This window comes from Lingula anatina, chromosome 1, assembly GCF_051362555.1.
Source record: "Lingula anatina isolate TDL-2025a chromosome 1, LinAna3.0, whole genome shotgun sequence".
In the NCBI taxonomy this organism is placed as follows: domain Eukaryota; kingdom Metazoa; phylum Brachiopoda; class Lingulata; order Lingulida; family Lingulidae; genus Lingula; species Lingula anatina.
Genome location: NC_141767.1, coordinates 47,315,169 through 47,339,532, shown reverse-complemented (window position 1 = coordinate 47,339,532; position 24,364 = coordinate 47,315,169). Strand labels below are relative to the sequence as shown.

General features: G+C 35.0%; 4 protein-coding genes across 6 annotated transcripts; 3 read left to right on the top strand and 1 right to left on the bottom strand.

The window, feature by feature from the left end:
• The first annotated feature begins 57 nt into the window (after positions 1-57).
• On the top strand, positions 58-5,206 carry LOC106171369 (uncharacterized). Of its 2 annotated transcripts, XM_087002425.1 has the most exons (8): positions 58-439; positions 738-1,206; positions 1,898-2,003; positions 2,206-2,371; positions 2,925-3,191; positions 3,763-3,912; positions 4,163-4,247; positions 4,385-5,206. In XM_087002425.1, exons 2-8 carry the CDS (start codon positions 770-772, stop codon positions 5,118-5,120), a joined length of 1,947 nt encoding a protein of 648 aa, XP_086858551.1. In that variant the 5' UTR covers positions 58-439; positions 738-769; the 3' UTR covers positions 5,121-5,206. The 2 variants fall into 2 exon arrangements, with proteins under 2 accessions (XP_086858551.1, XP_086858553.1); XM_087002427.1 differs by lacking the exon at positions 58-439 and having other exon boundaries at positions 1,072-1,206; positions 1,947-2,003.
• Positions 5,207-7,429: 2,223 nt separating this feature from the next.
• LOC106171383 (uncharacterized) lies at positions 7,430-11,644 on the top strand. The gene is made up of 7 exons (XM_013551702.2): positions 7,430-7,975; positions 8,463-8,568; positions 8,716-8,881; positions 9,132-9,398; positions 9,528-9,674; positions 9,997-10,081; positions 10,307-11,644. Exons 1-7 carry the CDS (start codon positions 7,545-7,547, stop codon positions 11,043-11,045), a joined length of 1,941 nt encoding a protein of 646 aa, XP_013407156.1. The 5' UTR covers positions 7,430-7,544; the 3' UTR covers positions 11,046-11,644.
• On the bottom strand, positions 11,544-17,842 carry LOC106171384 (eukaryotic translation initiation factor 2 subunit 3). The gene is made up of 13 exons (XM_013551703.2): positions 17,666-17,842; positions 16,939-17,002; positions 16,525-16,586; positions 16,274-16,339; positions 15,773-15,894; positions 15,417-15,511; positions 14,976-15,134; positions 14,497-14,631; positions 14,118-14,212; positions 13,578-13,722; positions 12,986-13,155; positions 12,442-12,614; positions 11,544-12,137 (listed from the first exon to the last, which is right to left on the bottom strand). The coding sequence occupies exons 1-13, from the start codon at positions 17,729-17,731 to the stop codon at positions 12,077-12,079; spliced, it is 1,413 nt and encodes a 470-aa protein (XP_013407157.2). The 5' UTR covers positions 17,732-17,842; the 3' UTR covers positions 11,544-12,076.
• On the top strand, positions 17,440-24,179 carry LOC106171385 (membrane-bound transcription factor site-2 protease). Of its 2 annotated transcripts, none has more exons than XM_013551705.2 (10): positions 17,440-17,605; positions 18,042-18,196; positions 18,679-18,948; positions 19,625-19,728; positions 20,143-20,389; positions 20,668-20,851; positions 21,162-21,256; positions 21,533-21,731; positions 22,118-22,193; positions 22,412-24,179. In XM_013551705.2, exons 2-10 carry the CDS (start codon positions 18,125-18,127, stop codon positions 22,632-22,634), a joined length of 1,470 nt encoding a protein of 489 aa, XP_013407159.1. In that variant the 5' UTR covers positions 17,440-17,605; positions 18,042-18,124; the 3' UTR covers positions 22,635-24,179. The 2 variants fall into 2 exon arrangements, with proteins under 2 accessions (XP_013407159.1, XP_086858555.1); XM_087002429.1 differs by lacking the exon at positions 17,440-17,605 and adding an exon at positions 17,788-17,926.
• Positions 24,180-24,364: the final 185 nt, after the last annotated feature.

Sequence of the window (24,364 nt, the reverse complement as noted above, 5' to 3'; positions counted from 1 at the left end):
GCCAGATTCTCCCAAATAACAAGATTCTTTCTTTTACTCATAGGAAATAACATAGCATGGTCCGACTATAGAGCTCTTGGAAATGACAACTCGACTACTAGGTGGCTCACCCCCTCAACAGGTTGAATGTCCAACAAGCGTATAATGATAGTTTTAAATAATGGCTAACGAAAATCACAATGAATAGAAAAATCAAAGGCGGACATACTGAGTATACTAGAAATATACTGATCTTGCGGTTCTTCTTTGCCTTCTGTTGTTTGTTTTGGTGGCCATTTTTATTTTTAGTACCAGTTACATGCTAGGATGTAGTCAATTATCCTACTGTGTTCTTTCGACAGAAAATACATTCACTAGAGCCACAGATAAAGTGTATATGTCGACATTAGGCTGTTTTTCTATTTTCCCTCACAAATTGGCGGCTTCGGCTTTATGTCTCGTAAGTAGCAACCAAGCTTATTTTACTTCAATAGCCTTAAAAAGGGCATTTATGTAAAAAAAGCTTACAAGAAAGAGCATTGCAGGGTTCGACTATTGGGCCTATGGGAGTGGCATTACGACTTAGGTACCTCTTTTACACTAGGTGTGACAGCACCTTGGCCATGTATGCGTTACATTAAGCACATATGTGGGTCCAAAAATATACCCTTGGCAAGTGACAACTTAATGATAAACGGACAATGGAGGTCGCCCATTGCAGTGGCCAGGTATGCTAGGTCTATCGTTTGCCATTTCAGCTTGTTAGATATAGCAGGCGGTCAGAGACAATATGGAGACCATGACCCATTTTTATGCCGGAGTCTTTCCAGTTTTCCTAGCTCTAGCGTGTGTTTTCTGGGGCCCAAATATTGGAGAGTTTTTCCCCAGATTTTCCTCGTCTACGAAAGAAGATTCCACCCCTACAACTGCCAACAATATTTTAAAGGGCCATATGGAAAAATTTGGCAATCAAGCCGAGAAGATTTATGATATCATTACTCTTGACTATTTCCCCGACCCAGAAGTGTTTTACAGAGACTATGTGCGTAAGTCTGTGCCGCTGGTGGTGAAAGGTGCCCTAAAACACTGGCCTGCTGTTCAGAAATGGAAAAACGAGGACTACTTACGGGAGAGATTTGGTGATAGTGTATTTATGGTGAATATGAAAAACATCACAGATGCATATCACTCTTACACTATGCCGATGTCTATGACAGATTTTCTGGAGTGAGTATCAAATCTCCTCAATATTTGCGAAATAGTCGTAACGTTTATTCGACGAAACATATATTAGCTATAAACTTCATGGAAAATATATTTTAGAATTGATTGACATATTTGTAAATTTTGATGTTATTGTAAGAGTGTATACAAAACAAAACGCCGAACTTAATTTCTATGAAAATAAAGGGTCGTAATTTTTGTGCAATCAGTATTAAAGCAACAAAACATACACAGTTGTTTGGGTTGTTGCTTTGTTAAATTTTGGCGAAAATACAAGATACAAACATGGATTACTCCGCAATAACATTTGACTGTCGATTCAAAAAAAAAATAATAATAAATAAAATAAAAATAGACAGTCAAACGAGTACCACGGTGATTCCGTCACACTTTCGCTCTCATTGTCTGTGAACTGTAATTTACACAGCGTCATAAATCAGTACACGTCTCAAGTATGAAAGAAATATGTAATTTGGAATACACGGACTGTTAAATTACATTTAACTTTAGGTTCAGTGCGTACCAATTTCTCTTATTCAAATACCCACATCCATAAACAAAATTATGGGGACTACACTGAAATTAAACTGCTTTTTATGTACATCTCTGCTACTCTACACATATTTAGGTAAGTTCTGAATGTGTGAACTATTCTCGTTCAATTCTGTACTAAGGCATGTCTCTTTTCTTTAAGTGATTTTAAGAAAAGAAAGGTTTACATGGATTCTTTAATTTCTGAGAAGATGGCAGAAGACCTCACTCTCCCAGATTTTGTAGCTTGCGGCGAGTATATGGAAATGGTAAGTAGCGTTGTAGATCTATCGTTGTATAACTTTGCCGCATTCATACCTTTTTCTAAAATTCCTAATTCTTTTATCGATTGCTTACCTGGCTTTTTTCTTGAGATCCAAATTATACCTGAACAGTATACTTACAATATACTTAAACAATTGGTGACTTGTAAATCTAATGTTTAATTTTGTTGAATCATTTTATTTACAGTTAAAGATGATAGCCATATTTTTCAATTCTGGTTGGTCAAGAAGTGATATCCACTTTGATGTCTCAGAAACCATCTTTGCCCAAGTGACCGGGGGACGGCAATGGCTGCTGACCACTCCAACTGATGGAAAATACCTGTACTCGGATGAATTTCCAAACCATTCTGGTTATAGTTCTCTTTTTGTATTCTTAGTCCAATAACAAAATATTTTCATTTAAAAGAATGTGAACAACTTTTTACAGTAAGTATTTCATGGAAGTTCAAATTAATTCCGTCCTGGGGTATGGGATCCTTTAAAGCAAATGGACGAATTATTCGTATAAAAAAGTAAGTCGGGTTATTGTGCAGTTATGTATTACATGCTTTGAATATACTTTGCTTTAAAGCATTAAAATTGATGTAAAATCTGAATTTAAGATCCCGCCACGAGGTTCATAATGGCAAAAGATACATGGATTTCATACGAAGCAAATGATACTTTTTATGACTTAAATGCTAAGGCGAAAATTATAAATTTAAACAAGGGACTTTGCGCCAGTGTGGTGTCATAGGCAATCTTGAAATGTGTCAAAATGTAAAACGTAAAGACGGTCTTTTCTGATTACTTTTGTACTTTTTATGTTCATGATAAACCTTCCACACATTTTTTATTCTTAAAAGAACGTCACTAAGAAATGGTGAAACGCCTTTATTTTTCATAAGTACATATTTATTCCAGGAACTTCCCCGGTGAACTGGGAAGCAATAGATTTGGTTAAATACCCGGATGTGTCTAAAATCGCCATCTACAATGCCACACTGGACGTGGGTGATGTTATCTACGTCCCTGAGGGTTGGTGGCACCAAGCAAAGGTGACCGGTGGAATACCGAATATTGCCATTGCCGTTTTCATCGACTTTCTGCACTGTTTGAAAAATGCACCACCTTCTAACGATTCGGTTTTCATTGATAACTGTATCAAGCTTCGAGAAGACAAACCCAGAGGTGAAAGGCAGTTTCTTTAATTTTTTTTTTTTTTTTTTTTGAAAATTAAGTTATCTGAAGTAAACATTTCCAACTGATTTTTTTTTGTATTATAACACGCAGTATTGAATGGCAATAGAGTCGACGAGTAGAAAAATGGGAAGGGATTAACATCATTTTGCTATATCTATTGACAAACGAAAAACTATGATTGCCTTCTTTAGTGTATAGTTAATAAACTTGTTTAACACTTGAACATAATACATGTATAATGGGCCCAAAGTTAACACGAATGGCACTTGTTATTAATTCAGATTCAACATTATTGAAAGATAATACTTTTTAAAGTTTTGATGACGATTTAATATCAGTAAGCAGCACAATATCGTCTAAGCCCCACCACATAGATATTCATTTAAATATAATCAGTTTGTTTCTGTTCCTTACAGAGTAACAAATCATTGCCTTTGCTTACTCTCGACCAGAGGCTCTAGCTGTTCTAGCAGTTACCAAATCCGTCCTTTAACAGATTTTGTAACAGCTAAAAGGACCTCTGGTAGAGAGTAACTTTTGTATATATTCCTTACATCAGAGATGAAGTGTAACATGCCTTTGAATGGAATGACGGTCAAAGAGGTGTATGATAATTATAGTCATCTCAAACCACAAGCTATGAAATTCACAATTCCGGAATTTAGAAAAGACATATTTGAGTATCAACCGCTGAAAAGTGGATATTCAAGTAAGTAGAACCATATTACAAAATTAACGGTGGAACTGATGCATTGATTTTAACCTGAACATTTTGTAGCGAACTTGGCGCGTCATTTCGCCGTGCTCTAAAAGTTGCAAATCTGTCATTTTCAAAGGGAAGAAAATATGACATTTACGTTAATCTTGATATTGCCATTGTTTTAAAGCTGTGCATTGGTCGTTTTGTTCATTGTGTGTTTTCCTTGACATTTGTTATATTTCTTCAAATTCCATTCTAGTGCCTACGCTAGGTCTCGGTCTTGGCGGGATGTCACCAGAAGAGGCCAATAGAAGCATACGCCATGCAATGAGGCACGGCTACAGGTATGGATCATTTATATTCGTATAGAGTTATTTTCTGGGAACTTATGTTTTCCGTGACTAGATAAAAACAATTTTTGAAATCAAATTTCAAGTTTGAATGATATTTCGTGAATCATATTTTGTTAATATTTTGTCAGGTTCTTTGATACGGACTCAGAAGATGAAACCGAAGCAACACTGGGTTACATTATGGGTGACAATCCATACTGCAAGCGAGAGGACGTTTTTGTGATTGCCAAAGTTCATCCAAAGAACTTGGGCAGAAATGCCACGAAGAGTTCAGTGGAAAGGTCCATGAAAAGACTGAATACTGATTATATAGATTTAATTTTGATAAAAGCTCCATCGTGTGATAAGGAGATGATCGACTGCAAAGCAGCCGAGAATCCAGGCACATGGCAGGAATCGTGGCAGGCACTTGAAGATATGAGTAAAGCAGGGAGCATTCGTTCTCTCGGGGTCAGTAACTTTAATATCTTGCAAATGGAAGAACTGTTAACGATAACCACTGTTCCAGTCTCAGCTTTACAAGCAAGATTTGATTTGATGAAACGGAACACCAAGCTGAGGGAATTTTGCAACAAGAACGGTATCCGATTTATAGCTCATAGCTTACTTGGTTTTAAATGGGCGAAATCATCTTCAAAAACTAACCCAATATTACACAGCCAGATGGTTGGATTTGCAGCTAGATTTTATCGTACTGGTCCAGCTTCAGTTTTGATAAGATATGCTTTGGAAAAGAACATCACGGTGGTACCTAAGTCATCAAACCGCCTACACATTGTACTGAACAAAAATTCTCTGATAATGAACCTTCGTGAAAGTAAAGATGCATTTGACGCTTTGGACAATTTCCCACATATTCCATGACTTTTGGAACTTTAAAGTACATGCCGGCATTCTTTCGTGGCGGAAAGCTTTTTCTGTTTAAATAAAGTTATAGATTTGCTTAAATACGCTGTGGTTGAAACTACATTAATTGTAAATAAAACGAAATGAAATTAAAATTTTGAAATTCTGTTATGGCGATTAACAATAGGAAATTGTGATGGGGACAATAAGAATTCGAAAAATAAATTCCAAATATCCGCCATGAGAAGGTGACGTTAATTTGACAATGAGCTTCATAACTGGGAAAATATCGAAACGCAATCACAAAGCGTTGTAGTGTTTCACTCGCCTAAAGTTTGCCTTGCAGTGCGCTTTATTTTGAGTTGACATGTTAACAATATAAGCACAGCATGAAAAAGGACAAGAAACGTACTGTGTTTGTTTCCAGACACATTGCACGCTGCTTCCTAATTCTGGTTCACTTATTTTAAAATTGGATATAGGTCTTTGGAAGGACTATTTAAAATGAACTTTTCACTTCTTTGAAACTCATGCAATGGAATGCATTAATAAAATGAAAACAATCGCTTTTAAATAAAAGAAAGAAGAATAATAATGATAATTAATGATACAGCATACCCATCTTTAATGTCTTATGAAAAAAAATCACAGATCAGAACCGCCCGTGGCAGATTTTCAAGAGTTAGTGTCATAGCTTTTCCCCCACCGCATAGAATGGAGACTAAACAATTAGCTTTTGATGAAAAGCTTGACCTGTATTATTCATAACTAAAGAGTAATGATAATAAATTTAAATAACATTAATGGATGAAGGTAGCGGATGATTCATCACAGCTTAAGAAAATTTGAATATACATCAACGCGACATATATATATAAGAAGCTTAGGTGTATGTTTTTGTTACATGTTGAAATAATGTTGTGCAAGTGGCTTTATCACAGCACTAACAATAGATTAGTTGTAGCAAGGAATTAGACATTATAAGCATTATGTCCTGTTGTCAATGTGCCCGTCACGGTGAGCGGACTCTTTTGTCCTTTTATGATAGCTTTGTGTGAAAAGGAACATCATTTCGGAATAACACACCAAGGGGTCGTGTAGGGTTTTTATTTATTTTTCTCATTCTTCAAAGTATCAATGAGAAAATGTATATTTTGAATACATTAAATATATATACGATAAAACTACAAAAATAATAAAATTGTTAATTGTTTTAGCGAACCCATGAGTTTTTTTTTCTATAGCATTTATTTCTCACATCGTCTGATATCATATGTTGAAAACCAAACCAAAACAAGAGCAAAATGTTCATTAGCTTGCTATTTGAATATCAGTCTTACAGTTATTTTACAGAAGCTGTCATTTACAATAGGGTCCTGGCGCGCTACCACCTAGCTGTCAGCAAAGCCCCTTTTACACTAGACGGTATCCTTTCTTCGTCCGTAGTACGGCCCAGTTGTGTGCCGCCAACTGGCCGATCATTGAGCATTTATTTTGCAACCAAAGCGATGCTTGTGCCTCCTTTCAACGACCACAGCGATTCCAGCATCATGATCGTACTAAGGACGCAGAAAGGACGCCGTCCAGTGTAAAGCCTGTTTTAGTAACAGCATGTATTCAAGTCAGTCTCACGAAGGATTACGACCACAAGCTAACGTACGTTGAGGAATAATTTTCTGGCTTGTGTCAAATAAGTATATAATTTGTAAACTAAAATAATAAATATATAAACACGAATAATAAAAAATTAATTAAATAATAACTTAAAGTATTGCCGTTTATGTACAAATATTTCTGAAGTTCACTAATAAAAATGAACGATAAATATGAGTGGGCTTGTCTCAAAACTTGTAGCTCCCCCTCTCCCTGGTCTAGTGCGACTACTGCCTACCACTCTACAATCATTGACCCGTAAAATACAAGGATCGCTCGACTAAATGATCTCTAAACTAACAAAATCATAAAAAAGGGTTATCATAATACAATGCTTCAATTAAAAGAATGATAAAAATTAACTTATATTATGCCTTTTAGTATAGTATAACTATATCTATTTTTAGTGGACCGTTGACACTTGCCTTGAAAAAAATTGATATTTATGTATCCCCTTCCAAATTACTTGCACAGTTACTGGCAGTATGTAAATAAATATCAAAAAGAGATGGACATCCACAACCAACCACATAGCCCCATTAAAGCTGTTGCACCCACCTATACATCCAAATAAATTTAGTTCCCAAAACGGCCCCTTGAATATGCCCGAATGGTGTTTAGAATGCACTTCACTGCGGGCAAAGAATTTTCTGTCTTCACACATAAAAGCGGTATTGATGCGGAACCTTTTTGGGACCTCGACTGCACCGACTACATGAACTTACATTGCTCTACATATAACACTGCTGAAGACATCCTTTACATCGCATAAAGGCAGCCTTTCACAAAATGGAGACCAAGGCAAAGTTCTACGCGGGTGCTGTGCCACTTATTTTAGCCATAGCGTGGGGTTTCTGGGGAACAAATGTCGGGGAATATTTCCCAGATTTATCTGCAAGTTTTGGTGGCGAAAATAAAGACACAAATAGTAACCTGAAGGGCCATATGGAAAAGTTCGGTGAACAAGTCGATGAGCTGACGGAAATTCCAACACTGGACCACTTTCCCGAACCCGAGGTATTTTATAGGGACTACATGCGGAAGTCTGTGCCTTTGGTGGTCAAAGGTGCACTAAAACACTGGCCTGCAGTGGAAAAATGGAAGAACGAAGACTATTTGAGGGAGAGATTTGGTCACCGTACTTTTCTGTCTATGTGGAGAAACATCACCGATGCGTATCACCCGGCACATATGATGATGTCTATGGCTGATTTTTTGGAGTAAGCATCTGTCTGTTATCTTTCTCTCTCTCTGGATTTGATCACTCTTCTGCTAGAGGTTTAACAATTTGAGAAATTTGTCTTTCTTAAATGTATGAAGCTGTTTTTTGTTTGGTTCTTTTAACACATCAACTATGCATTGTCCAAAAAATGATGATTTACAGATTTATAATGAAACTTATTTCAAGAAGCCTGCTGCACGTGACCTCTGGTCATAGGTCACTGGGCACAGGTAAAACATATTTTTGAATTTATTTTGGTTCACCCAGCACCTAGATTTATATATGCTTTGTGAAATTTGTGGATACATTATTATTTTGTTACATTTCATTGTAATTCCTTGGCAGTTTGTTGGTTTAATCCTGTTAAGCACATTTTGGCAGTGTATCAAGAAAAGGGTTTATTGATTTATCTTTTATGAATATGGTAAGTCAGAATGTCTGTTTTTTTTAACTTATATATTTATTCATTCATATATTTGTTACAGTAATTACAGAGAGCATAAGATATATATGGATTCCACTGTGTGTGAAGAAATGGCAGAAGACCTCACTTTTCCAGGTTACATAGCATGTGATGAATACTTGAAAATTGTAAGTGAATCTTAGGTCAATTTAGTAAAATGTAGATAATGAACACCGGAAGGCAGGATTTAATTAAATAGATGGAATGCAAAATGTGGAAACTTCAGCTTTCTTCGGTGCATCGCGTGTTATTCTTCTTTTACTTTATCATTTTAGCTGAAACAGGTTGCCATTTTCTTCAACTCGGGCTGGTCAAGCACCGACATTCATCTCGACGTCACAGAGACCATCTTTGCCCAAGTGACCGGTGGGCGGCAGTGGATATTGACCACTCCTAGCGACGGAAAATACCTGTACTCGGATGAATTTGAACACCACGATGGTAAGATGCGTTATTATCTGTAAAGTCTTTTCAAAAACTTCAAAAACAAAGAAAGATTGAGAACAGATAAACTGTTATATGTTTAAAAGACATTACAAGGTGACAAAACTTTTTTTGAAAAAAGATACCGTTACTTTGAGGTATTAATGGGAATGTTCATTAGTGTTCTTTTAATTTTCGAAGGTAGTTTAATTTATAGACCATTAATTTTAAGTTTGAAGATATTCTCTAGTAAATACATATATTCCAGGCATGTCACCCGTTAATCAAGAAGCGGTTGACTTGCAAAAATACCCCGACGTGTCCAAAATCGCCATCTACAAGGCCATACTAGAACCCGGTGACATTATATACGTCCCCGAGGGTTGGTGGCACCAAGTGAGAACACACGGAGGACCGCCTAATATCGCCATAGCCATCTTCATTGACTTTCTTCTCTGTATGTTTAACACACCACCGTCTAACGACTCTGTTTATATTGACAACTGCATCAAGCTTCGAGAAGAGAAACCTGAAGGTGAGATACAGTTTCTTTTTAATTATTTTATAGAATACATATTGTGTTTTATCTTTTTTGTTGGTCAAGGGCAGTTAAATGTTAATGTATTCTAAATAAAAGGCGTTGAACAATATTTTTTCTCTCCAGAGATAAAATGTAACATTCGCATAGACGATATGCCCATCAGGGAGGTTTTTTCCAAGTACAAATACCTCAAGCCAGAAGCAATGGACATTGAGCAGGAAAGCAGAACCGACAGAGATGAAGAAATAATATTGAAGAGTGGATATTCTAGTACGTAAATATCATGGGGGTGGTGTGGGGATCACTCTGGGCGGTTAAAATCAGTAGTCAGCTTAAAAACTTTTGTTTTAAACAAATTTGTTTGATAATGACAATAAATAAGATATCTGTAAACCCATTTTAGTGCCCGTGTTAGGCCATGGTGAAGAAGAAGATATAATATTGAAGAGTGGATATTCTAGTACGTAAATATCATGGGGGTGGTGTGGGGATCACTCTGGGCGGTTTAAATCAGTGGGCAGCTTTAAACATTTGTTTTAGACAAATTTGTTTGATAATGAAAATAGATAAGATATCTGTAAACCCATTTTAGTGCCCGTGTTAGGCCTTGGTGTTGGAGGAATGACACCAGATGAAGCTGAAAGAGGTATTCGACACGCACTGAAGATTGGGAACAGGTAAATAGCTGTATAGACATTAAATAATTTTTCACCAGTATAGAAAGTCTCAAAATTCCTATACACAATAACGGAATATGAAATTTGCAATGATTATTTTCTTAACTTTAAGATTAAATACTTAATTCACAAAATCTAAAGTGAAACAATGTACTCGATTTCACTTATATACATACAAGGAAAATCTTAAGTAGGCCTAAGTATTTTCACGGTTTCTCTTGTCAGGCTCTTTGACACAGACCCAGAGGACGAGAGTGAGACTACTTTAGGCTCCATCCTCTCAGAAAACGAATACTGTAAACGAGAAGATGTTTTCGTGATTGTCAAAGTCCATCCTAAGAATTTGGGCAAAGAAGCAACGAGAATGTCCATTGAGAGATCAATGAAAAGACTGAAGACAGACTATATTGATTTGGTTCTTATCAAAGCGCCATCTTGTGATACTAAGGGGTTCGAATGTGACGCAGACGAAAATCGAGGCACGTGGCAGGAATCGTGGAAGGTGATGGAAGAAATGAACAAAACGGGAAGCATTCGTTCTATTGGTGTCAGTAACTTTAAAATTTCTCAGCTGAAGGAGCTAATGGCAGAGGCCACAGTTCCCGTCTCAGTTCTCCAAGCAAGATTTGATTTAATAAAGAGAAATACGAAGTTGAGGAAATTTTGCGACGCTAATGGTATTCGGTTCATGGCTCATAGCTTACTTGGGTTCGGGTGGGTGAAGGATGGTTCAACAACAAATAATCCAATTCTCAATAGCGATATGGTTATGCTGGCAGCTAGAAAGTACCGCACAAGTCCGGCGTCCATTTTGATAAGATATGCTTTGGATCGAGATATCACGGTGGTACCTAGATCTTCAAACCCGCTGCACATCTCACTGAACAAGCATTCTACCTCTCTAGATATTCAAGACAGTCCCGATATAATGGAAGATTTGGAAAACTTTCCACACGTACAGTAAATCTGCATTTTTATGAAAGAGCTAGATATAGATAAAATGTTTGACAAAGGTTATTTGGTATTAAGGTACCTGTTTGGAGCACGTCTGTTATGTTTGAGAACTGCTTTTGAAATTAGAAAATTATGGTTTTTATGTAGGCCTTATGCTATTAAAATTATAGACAATGACTAATACCTTATCCATCTTATGTCTGTTGTTTAAAAACTTTTTGATGACATTTTTCATAAGAATCAAAGTACATATCCTTTTAATGGAAAACTTTTAATGATGTAGGATTATACTTTTAATATTCAGAAGTTTATATAAAATTTATATATTCAGATTTTTGATGCAGTTCAAATAACAAATATTTTATTGAAATATTTAATATTAAGAGGTATTTTGGGTTAGGATTAAATAGTTTTTTTTCTAATTACATTTATTTTCTTCATTCTTTTTTATTACAAAACTCGTCCCTTGTAATTTGCAAATGTGGAAAGGAGCAATGCCATCAGCAGGCATTCTTAGTTATCATTATTCTGTCATAAACCTGATAACAATAAAAGTCAATTTATGTTATCATCACACAAATAAATAAAACCTGCATCTGATACATGTCAGAGGACACAATATTAATCCAAGTAAGGAGGTTGCAATCAAATGCCTAAGTCCTGGAGTAGGAAGTAGTCAAGTTTTTGATGATCTCTATGAACATGTCAGAAAACAATTCATCGTATAAAGTAAAACTTGACAGTTTTTTTCCCCAAAAGTGACAAACAATTATCTGAATCTGGGGTTTAAAGAGAAAACTACTTTGCAGTCAGTTATAAATTTGGATACTGGTAACAGGTGGTATTTGTTTCCACTGAATGGAAACCTGAGCTTCTGTCCTTAATGAAAATCAGCTTGCTGTATGAGGATCAACATAAAACATGGCAAGTGCCCTGTTAAATTGGTGCTGATATATCGATACCCATTATCTTCAGTCATCTTTCTTGTACTGTTTCTTTAACTTGAAGGCTACAAATTAGTCATTTATCTACAAAGTGTCCTCAGTCTTCATTCACTGGTTTGATAGTCACTCCTCTTCTAATCTGACCCCAGCCAATCAACCTAAAATACAAAATTTGTTGAAGAAACCTTCAGTCAAGAACCTGTGGTTTTCCTTTTTCAGAAAAAAAATTTTTTGTTGCCGATTGATTTTAGACAGATAAAAATGTGCAGTAAGGAAAGGTATTCAAACAAAAATATGTCTCTTAAAATATATTGACACGTGGGACATATGATATGCCACTTAGGTAGACTTGTGACAAATACCTTTGGTATTCAAAAGTTTCTTTTAACACATGCTGAAAATTTTGTGTAATATGCATATCACTGTCACAAGAAGTAAAAATCAATAAAGAGTACTACAAACCTCCAATGTTTGTCAACTCTCCTACTCAGAGCAATCTTCTCGCCTATCTCTGTACACACTGGATTAAAGAGACCAATCTTGGCCAAATCGGCCTTCACAGCCAAAACTCTGCCTCCACTGGAGAGTGAACCAATATTCACCATCAATACTTCATTCTTGGACAATTTCTGGACCTGTGGTACAAACAATGGAATTCAAATAAGATAATGGCATATTTTCAATTCTAACAAATACTGAAAAGGACTATGATACAACAGAGATGTAAATAGGTGCATTAAAAATATTTATCACACTACAATACTAAGAAACATTTATTTTGATTTTAATATTAAATAACTATGGCAATTAGATCAATTAGGTTCAGTTTGCTTTATCTTATAAGTCAAAATGCATTTCCATTCAGATCCCTTCAAAAAATCTTCTCAAGGTACATCACTGTGACAAATTTAAACATTTCAAATCAAACATATTCAGAAGTTTTTTTTCTTATATATTCCATTATATTATGTTCATCCATTAAAATCCATGAAAAAAGTTATTGTACCTTGGCAGCTTTTTTATCCCCTTCTGTCCTGACTCCAAGCAATCTTCTCAACAAGAAGAAAGAAATTTCAAGCTCTGTGTAAATTTCTGGCAGAGCTCCAACGGCACCCAGCACCTGACCCACCAGACGGTCAGCACGGCAGAGTGTAGGGTCAATCTTTGTACCAACACCTTGAAAAAGGAAGTGCATTCTTAATAATAAAGCCTTTACATTCATATTCTTGGGACATATGTAAACCTACAGCTTCAGACTTTAATTTTCTGTTTTAAACTCGTAGACAAATATTTCAAAAAGATTTGCAAGCATGAAGAATTATCAGTTATTTACCATGCTGAAAATTTTATATGTCAATGACCACCATAAAATCAAATGATATTTAATAAACAAAAAATTAATTAAAATGATTAACCAAAATAAAATAAATAAATAAATGAGCCGAAGAAACATAATTTGTACATTTTAAATCATTAAGAGCACGGATTGTGGGGATTAAAACTGATGTAATGAAAACAGTGTGCAAAGATTTAAATATACATCAGGAAGATGGCTTGTAGAGATTTAAATTCACACTAGTGGTATAAATAGAAATTACCTATCAGTCCTCCAGGGACAGCATACTGTAGATCATTCTGTTCAGCAAAAAGGGAAACAATTCTTGAGAAGATTGGCTTACACATCAGCTTCCCATCTTTGTCCTTAGAAACAATACCAGGTCGCACCTCAATCTCCTGGCCAACCTGAAAACAAAGCACAAAATTCAGAACCAACTGCTTCATATGTTACAGGCCAAATGGGTATAAAATTCCAAATTGACCCCAGATTCAAATTTTACACCACAATATACAAGAAAAATTACTGCTGGGAAACTGGATCTAAGTGCCTAAAACTCCAACCCCAAGGAGACACTTTACGCTACTGGAGCTGATTACTCCTTACCAACAACTTCAAAAGTAACTCTCCTAAATCAAGAAACAAATTTGTTCCAAAATCACCTTTTTCACTTCCTCTCAAAATCATTCATTTTCTGCCAGACCCTTAGTCTTATACAGTGGCACGAGCTAAGAACATCCTATATTGTTTTCAAATATTATATGCCGCACTACTTCGTGTGTCTTGTGTTTTTTTAACAAACCTTGAGAACTCCCCTTAGAATACTGCCTCCTGCCACACCTCCCTTCAGCTCATCCACCTCAGCCCCAGGTTTGTTTACATCAAAAGATCTGATTACTGAAATCAAGTCAATCAATAGCATCTAAGTTGTTAAATTTTATAAAACTGCAATAACTGTTTTCATATTTCATAGATTTTGAAATTAAAACCTATGGAGTTGTAAATGATCTATGTAGACAAAAATGAGAGAGCTAAAATAGTTATGTACTTTAGTATGCACACATACATTCATACAAGGGCACACTACAATGCAACATTTAAATGAAGAAAAGACTTAGTCTTAAAATTTACACCATTTTAAAAATGATTTAGAAAGTTTTTGAAACCAAATGGTTACATACCTATGAGCCTTGGTTCTGATGTGAAATCCCTTGGAGGGATTGGGATCTTCTTGGTAATATATTCACATACCACTTCAATATTGTACTTGAGCTGAGCAGAAATGGGAACAACAGGAGCACCTTCCGCAACAGTGCCTGAACAGAGAGTATTAGAATGAAGAAAAACGTTTAAACAATGAACAGCACCCAAATGCCAAAACCTATTTACAATAAACACAAACTATCTGAAAACTAATAAATTATAATAAATAAATAAATAATAATGTTTAAAAAGAAAAGAGTAATATATTCCCACTACTTAGCAAATCCATTACAGCGTATGTTCAAACTACTGATGTTCATCACGTACATCATAGTGCAACTAGCAATATTAGATAACCAGACATCTCAAAACCTGTTTACTGCCCAGACCCTCTTCATTTCATAATTGCACCAACTTTATGACACCAGAGAATATCCATATTCCCTGACCTGCCTACCTTGTACAAACTTGAGTATCTGATCATACTGCTCTCTAGCCTGACTTTCCTTCACCAAATCTATTTTGTTTTGCAGAATCAGAATGTGTTTCAGCTTCATGATTTCTATAGCAGCCAAGTGCTCTGATGTCTGGGGCTGAGGGCATGACTCATTTCCAGCTTAAAAAAATGGAACACTTTTATACAGATACACAAGGCCATAATTATTTTGGGGAAAATTAAAACAGAACAAGCAATATTATTTGTCATTTTTTCAAATGGGAATATGAAATAGATTACATTTGTTCAGATTATTATCCAACAACAAGGTGAAGACTCCAGACATTCCCTTATATCAGTAATTATCACAAGAGAACTCATATAAAGGAGACTCCTCTCAATATTTACTGATAAATCTGCACTGATAAACAGCATAGGCCACTTTACTAAATGAAAACATACCTATCAACAATAATGCTGCATCCATGACTGCTGCTCCATTCAACATGGTTGCCATAAGAATATCATGACCAGGACAGTCAACAAAAGATACATGTCTGAAAAATGATGTAAACTTAAAGGGAACATACACCAAAATTGTGCTCTTACTTCATAAGTGGCCATTTTCACAATTATATGATTTTTAGAGTAACATGAAAGGGATAATGATGTATACATGTTAGCAAGTGGATTGCTACATGTGATAAACTTACATTCAGTAAGTGTTAAATGAGATTTGTCCTAGGAAAATCATTCGATAATCAACCTTTTATAACAAGAAACTAGCTGGATGAAAAAAAAATCCGAATAATGGGTACCTTATTAGTCTAAACTTTCCCCCACAGCCAGGCCTGTCACAGGGGAAGACATCTTCTTTATTACTGCTGCAGGACCTGTAGCACGCTGGTCTGGGACAGCTGTTTGAGTCACATTTGTAGATCTGAAAACATCAGCAAGAAGATACCAAGTGTAATATTCATTCCCATTTGGTGTATGTCTTTTCTGTCAGCCAGACCACAAAAGACTTACCATGAAAAATATACCAGCAAGTTTAACACATGTGCACTCCAGTATATTTTGAAATTGACTCAAAACTGTTGGCCACATATCAACAACTTTTGGTAGGATTTCCAAGTTTTTGAAAAAATTCTTCTCAACAGCATGTCATATTTAAGTCCTTTGGCTTAAGCGAAGAAAGGCAGCAGCCCAAAATATTTTACTTTCTAAAGATTAATCTGGTAAGTTCCTTAATGACACGAAATGGATTTTACATTGGAAAACGCAGAGAACATAAAGATCAACATAAAAGATCAACCTACCTTTGTATTTGCATAGCCTAATTTGATAGTAATATTTCTAGCTTTTTCATTTTTAAATCTGACAGTCTGAAATGAACAAAAGAAATAAGAAGTGAAAGCCAGTAGTTTGCTTTAATAAAACAAAGACAAGATGCAAAAATAAAACCCTTGCAACTGATGCTTGATTTTAATAAAACCACTCTTTCAGACAATCATTAATATTAACAGTAGTATCCATTTTTTAAAAAAGGTTTTCTTCTGGTTTCAAATACCTGTACTCCTGAAATAGCTTTAACAACTGTGGACTTTCCATGGGCCACATGGCCAATTGTGCCTGAAATAATAAGGAAATATTGGATTCAGTGACTTCAGATCAACATTTATGTTCTTCAGTATATCAATACATTTACATATATAATAAGGACATGATACTAAGATTGCAAATCAGTTCAACTATATATATTAAGAAATTTAGATAAAAATTACCAATCCACTAAAGTACAGACCATCTGTTAACAAAGTATTGTGCTGGCAACCTGCTATCTCATTCTTTTAGCCGTACAAATGGATTTTTCAGCTTGTATAATGGAAACATACACTGTAAATAGTAACATTTCTTTTTTGTGAATTTTCTAGAGGCTAAAGAAAAACTTCTTGAATTTTTGTCCACCTCAGATTTCACTCACCTATATTGATTGTTGCTTGCCTGCTGATGACATCTGGTGTCAATGGGTCTAACTTTGTAATATCCTAAAATTGAACAAAAATGAAACAAATCAATGACTAGGCTTATAATATTTCAACCTGTCACTGTTGCCTTAAAAGGAAATTTGCTTGGCTAAGAAATAAATACTATGACCAGATACTAACAAAGAGCAAGAAGAGCTGTTTGAGATGAGCGTGGGATAAGCTCAACTGCTGGAATTATTGGGCTAAATAATCGGCTGAGAAGTCCAAAATTGGAGTGGGAGTGGAAAGTGATGACCATTTGTACCTGGTAGTGTTCGTTAGACGCTGATTATTCAACCTACCAGCCTACCAGGGCAGGAGCAAGCCCTCTATCAAACCAAAACTAGAAACAAACATAATCAACAGTCCATATTGATGGATTACTGCAGTCGCTATAAAGCTAGGTTAGGGTTTGGATCCCAATGAATTCCGAAGGACGTAAATATGCAAATTTCCCCAGGGGTTCAAGGGCTAGTTCATGCTTATTTACATAAAAGCTATGGTTAAATCGCAAGGTGTTTTCCCGAGGTCGAAACCAATCAAACCAATGAGTAAAACACACGTGTAACTCACAGCCGGCAAAATAAGGCCATCGACAGGACCTCCAGTAGACCAGTGATTTTGGTAAGTTTTACACTATTATAAAGAAAAATGTCTATAGAAACAAATACACCCAATACTTACTAATGTTTTGAGGTCCTGTTTGGATAAATGAGGTTGAAGATTTTTGATATCTTGGTTCCCAGCCATGGTGTTCTGATGCAAGGTTACCCACAGTCCTTTGAGTTTCCTGTTAACTTGTCCAATAAAAAGCTCAACTTCACGCTTGTCCGTTGCTAGTAATGACCTACTAAATTTGCTCGCTTTCAACATGTGGTTCGTGAAAGAAAAACATTAAGACTACACAGATTTTTGTCAGATTTTAACCACCCTTTTCGCAGTCAGGCAAGTATGAATATAACCACAATGTTATCTTGAAATTCAGAAGCCGCAAAAACCGAAAGAGATCAATCGTGATATGTGTATTTGATTGTATTTGAACGTCAATCCTTTGTTGCAGAAATAAAAACATGATATCTTGAAGTTGGAAGTAAGCAATGACTCACCCGAGAACGGGACAACCACTTTTATTTCAAAGAAATAATGCAACCTGCTGGGATTGCAGTGATCCTGGGGACCTGGTCATCTGTTTATCTTCTTGATGCATTCTTAAAGGTAACTACAAATGAATAGTTAAATTATTGTTAATGTATATTTTGGTGTGAGGCAGAGGTGCAGTGCATGTCTTGATTACAAACTAGAGTACCTACCAGTAAAAGGGACTGTCTAAAATGTAAAAGTAAAAACTTCATTTTTTCCCCAGATTGTGCAACATTCCCTGGTTATGAATTATGAAAAAATACATAGTACTTTGTATTGCATGCAGCCATGCCTATTCTTTTATTAATGATTTTATGCCAGTTCCTTGTGAATGATACCCAAATGCATGTATCACTCAGTTATATCAGGCAGTTTATTATAGGCCTATAACAGGTATACTTTATTTTCATAAAAACATTACATCAATGTATTTTCTTAAATAGATAAAATAGACTTTAGAAGTGATTTATACCACATCATACATTGGTTAATTAGCTTAAACTGTGAACTGTGGTCTTTTTTTGGTTTGTTTTGATAATTTGTATTATTTTTTCTAGTCAAACAAGTCAACAGCTAGACCATACATTGAGTTTTTAGAGAGGACAGGAATCTCATTATCAGTTGGACAAATAAGATGGTATACAAAATGTCTGAACCGAGTGTTTCTAAGGATGGGGCAGTGGAAACCAAGATATCTTCGGACTTGGTTTACTGCAGGAGTTGTCTTTGGAATGGTCGCCATGTTGCTGTCTGTATGCCTGTTGACACTCATGGTATACAATACCCTAACAAGACAACACATAGAGCAACAAGTGTTAACTCCTGTGGTAGGTTGAAGTAAAGAAAACAAAGATAATGCTTTCAGTTGTATTTTATAAGATGAAGCATTTGAAATGTTTTTGAATGTAATGTTTCATACTTGATTATGAAAAGCCAGTTATTATTATTATTAAAATATATTTATGTATATAGGAAAATGGTACAATTGTGCAATAAAGACAAACCATATGCTTAATTTTATTTAACCTTTGTGATAAAATATAATGGAAATGTATTAACTCGTTCAGTGTTGCAGATTTATTTGGTTTTGAATAACTTTGTGTGCATGACATTTGATTTTCAGATGTTAGGAATGAATATCCCATTAAGTCAAATGCTGTATTACTTACTCACTTTACTTCTGTGTGCTCTGTTCCATGAATTGGGGCATGCAGTTGCTGCAGAAAGGTGCAAAACAGAATTTGTAACCTTTTTTGTACAGATGTATGTTTTTGTGTAGTACTTATCAAAGCTTTATCTCTCTTGATGAAAGCAGTTATTGAGTGTATATAAGATCAAAACCCTGATGTAAAGAATCATTATCTAAAAAATAAAAAAAAATCAAAAGCTAACCATCAAGAAAGGAAAAGCTTGGTTTATAGAGCTTATTCATTTTCTCTATTATAAATTGTTTATATTTATTTGAATTTTGCTTCCTAACTAGTTGATATCATGTGTTAATAGATGCCTGGTGTGAATCTTCCTATGAACCAAATCTTCTACTATCTGCTGACTCTTCTTGTATGTGGAATTTTACATGAAGTAGGTCATGCAGTGGCTGCAGTCAGGTAGAGTATTTGTCTCTTGGTGTGCCCGCTGTGTTTATTTATTATTCAGTTTAACCATTTATTTGTAAGATAAATATGTAAGCAATTCTACTTTCTAGAGAATTAAGTGGCATTTTCGTTTTAATTACTATAAATGTTAACAATTTCTGTAAGTTGACATCTTTGTTCCTAATTCATGTTTTTAACATGATGGTCATTTTATTATTGTAGTACTTAATATATATAACCACATATGTAAGCAACAAAATGTAAAGGTATAAAACATTACCTGGAAGCTGCATCCTTATTGTGTTCTAAAACAAATAGCATCGAATTAACAACTGACAAACAATTAGTAAAATAACAATAATAAAGAAAGAAAGAAAGCTAATGCCTTATTATGTCTGTTCTTAACTTGCTGCTGTTCTTTTCAAGGGAGCAAGTGAGAGTAAATGGATTTGGGATATTCATACTGGCTGTATACCCAGGTGCATTTGTAGATCTGTATACAGAACATTTACAAGTGATCTCACCAATCAGACAGCTCAGAATATACTGTGCCGGAGTATGGCACAACTTCATTATTGTTATTGTTGCACTGCTAGTATGGTTCCTTTTACCCTGGATGCTGATGTTGTTTTACTCCTCTGGTACTGGAGTTGCTATAACATATGTATTACAGGTAAGGATTTGACTAAGGACAGATATGAATTGCTGTTAGCTGTGTGTTAATTTAGGTTTTGTTTTTAGTCTTTATAAGTACCTGTGAAATATGTTCTCTGTCATTAGTTTAACCTGTATCAAATGAATATTTTTATGCCACAATAAGCTTTTCATTTGACGCCTCTTCATATGGCACTTTAAATCATTAAATAAATAAATGAATTACTAAACACTTCAGATGACTGTATACCTGGTTTAGATAACATAAATGATTTTTTAAAATCATTTTTATTGAAGGGGTCAGCAGTGTCAGGTCCAAGGGGACTGGTCACTGGAGACCATGTAACCAGTATAAATCACTGTAGAGTGACCAATGTGGAGGACTGGATGCAGTGTATTGGGCAGAGTATGAAGGACCCATCCAGTGGCTACTGTATGCCAGTAGGAGAGATTGGAGTACAGGATGTGTCATATAACCAAAGTTGGTATCTTAATTCCTAAACAGTACTTATGAGTACCAAATATCTATGGGCTCACGACTGATATTTGTTTATTAGGACCACACATTTTATTTCAGAAATCTTTGATCTTTAATGTAAGTTATGCATCATTATTGGAACATTTCCAGTTAATTTATGAACATCAAGTTCAAAGTATGAAACATGTTGCCTTTTTTGGGGGCAAGATCTCTTTGAGCTTATTAATTTAAGAATACACAGTAAAGATTTCATTAAAAAAATACTACATTAGTATGATTTGTACCCAATATTCTATTCTTTTTACTGTTACAGATTATGTGACTGTCATGGGAAATATAGAGTGCTGTAACAGTACAAGCAGCACTCACCTTTGTTTCTTGTATCATACCAAAGCTAGTCCCAATAAGGTAATATTTTATAATATACTGTTTAACATTATCCAGGTGAGAGGTGTAATATCCTGTACAATGATGTCTTTTGTCCTGTGCATTTTGTTCAGTTCTAAAATGTCCTTGGTTAAAAAAAGTCTTTTTTATGCTCAAAGAATTATGAATCAAATGGGTTTCTGATTTTGTATTACCAACCAGCTTCTGTACATGCTAAATATTTTGCATGAATGCCTTTTTTATATTTAAATCATGATATGGTAAAGGCATAAAAATTCATGGTACTTAATATTTCAGTTAAAACATGCCTGCCTGCCTGCACGCAGTACATCTGATCGTCCTCCTTGCAGACTGCAGAGTGACTGCAGAAACCCCAAAGTCGAGACAGCATGTGTCTACCCCTCACTGGATAACAGCACCACATTCCTCAAAGTGTACAGATATGGAAAGGCACCTTTGCTTTTTCTGGGTCATCCACTGGACTTGCATTATTCAGGTTGGTGGATTGGGAATTCTTGTAGAGGGCCTTTCCAAAGTATTTTAAATCAAGTCTTTTCCTATTCGTAATTTTTCCCATCTTCATTTATGAAAATAGAAATCAGTTGTAAACTTCTATAACTTGGAAGTCTTTTAAACTAAAATGGTAGGAACAGAAGTGAAAAAATCCTGGAAGGTAACTTGTGGAAGAGGTAAAAATGTTGTGGAATGGACTGTTTGGATTTATTATTGTTTGCTTTAGTCCAGTTTTCTTAAATACATATTGTATCACCTCAAATGTGATCTAAAGTGATGAAACCTGGAGCATATCTGCATACTCTGTAAATACTTGCTTTATTTACCATATTATAAAAATTACAGTGTTTTTAAACTTATTCATTTCAGTTCATATCAGCAACTATGTTCCTGTGGGGGTCTTCATACCATTGAACATGCCATATGTGATTGAAACCTTTTGTCAGTATCCTTTGCTACAGATATTATCATTATGAAGCTCTTGCGAATATTATATTTCACCAGATCATAAAGCATCATGGTTTCAATCTGTTTTACAATCACAGTAAATGTTTTTGTATTGTTCATTAGTATATTGCTCTACATTTATTCCCCAAATTTGTATTTACTCATGCATTGATGATTTATTATCAACTTATAGTTTTTGCCTTTACTATAACCCAGATATTTAATATCATTATCCGGGGCTCTAGCAATATTGAATGTGGTTCCATGTTATGCGTTAGATGGACAGTGGATATTACTGGCATTTATTGAGTACACACTGAGGTCTACCATACCAGATAGTGACATACGTGGGCTAATCTACTCTGTGATAATTTTGTTTGGGACTCTGTTATTGACAGCTAACATTGTGATTGCAATGTGGACATTGTTTGCAACTTAGTTTTTGTAATCCTGAAATTTTTATAATAAATTTGTAATCATGGAAAAGCCAAAGTGGGAATTGCAATATGTGACACTGTTTTGGCTAAGTTCACATGAAAGAAAAAATAATTCAACAGATTTTCTTGAGTACAAACTCTCTCTGCTACAGTTTGGCTGATGAACCTTGGGTCAACGGCATGAATATATAGATGAAATTATTACAAGTCAATTGTGAGTGTTTTTCTCACAGGAAAAGAAGTTCATGACTAATTATACAAAGTGAGTTGAATAGAAAATTATATGATTGAAAAGTGGTACTTCTCTGCTGACTGACGTGCATTTTGTAAAATAATTTGTAATAAGTAAGCAATGCCATGTGTGTGTTACCACAGTAAGTGTTATAATTTCATTGCTTTTTAATTATTAACTAATCAGTCTGTTGAGCTGTTAATGTGACATTTATAACCTTTGAGTGTGGAAACTGCCTTCTGCCAATCAAATGGCATTTTAAGCATTTTTCAAACATTAACATTTCTCATTTCTTACTCATTTAAAAAGATTCTGTTTACCATGTAACATAAAGCCCGACTGCCTGTCATTATCAGCCTTCTAGTCTAGATTTAGCAGTTGTGGAGCATGAGGCTCCCACTGTGTAAAACTTGAAAACAACAGTACTGACTTGATGGCTGAGTGGAATTTTTTCACCGCAGTGTTGTTTCTAGCATTCTTTTTATGTACAAATGTGGATATGAACAATCATGTCAGCTGTTGGAACATTGTAATAGTTTTAGGAAATTATTGTTATGACCAGAATGCTTAAAATGGTGTATGTACATTTAAAGTAAGTTATGTTAAACTTTGGTGTCATAGAGGTGGCAGAATGAAGACATTAATCTTGAATGTTGTATATATATGGTTCTTAATTGCCTTTTCAAAATGAAGATTATTTTACATATGAAGTTGAAAGAACAAAGCAAGTGTAACATTTCAAATATTTCACAAATGCCAGGTGTATTTAAGTCAGGTTGAAGACATTCCAAATGTTCATAGTAAAAGTAGACCCAACATTATTTCTGGAGTATTTTGAAAGACGATTAATATTAGGCTACTCATCCTGGCAGCATACTGAGCATTATCCAAATAGCAGGCATGTGTGAATTGTTTTTAATTTTAAAAAAATACCAACAAGCTGGAACTTGGACTACCTGGCAGTCTAAATTACTTAAGTATATTAACTGTGTGAAACAGAGTCATGTATCTTACCTTCTCACAGGGATACTTAAAACAATTTTTAAATGGAAGATAGTGGACCAGCATATGTTTGCTCTACCCTCTTCAAAGGTTCTATCTTTAGTAAACTTATCTAAATTGCATGAAAGTATTGGAACTGGATCCCAGTCAGACATTTAAGGTTAATATTGTTTGACCTAATTTGTGCAACCATGTTAATGGGATATTGTGAAAATATGGGGACCATAATGGTGGCAATTATTCCTTGTAATAGAAGCACTTTTAAAGCTACAGTAACTTTTATAATTTGAATAAAAATGAATATGTTTTAGAATTTTTTCTTACGTTGCATAGTTCAAATTCATTTCCAGCAGTTTTCTAAATGACGGAGAGTTGTTTCAATGTACTGTGGAAAGATCAAGGTGAAGTGATCTTTTACTTGACTTGTAGGTTATCAGTTTCATGGTTTAGGAACTTTGCTTGACTAGGAATATGTTCCTAATATGGGAACTGCTCAAA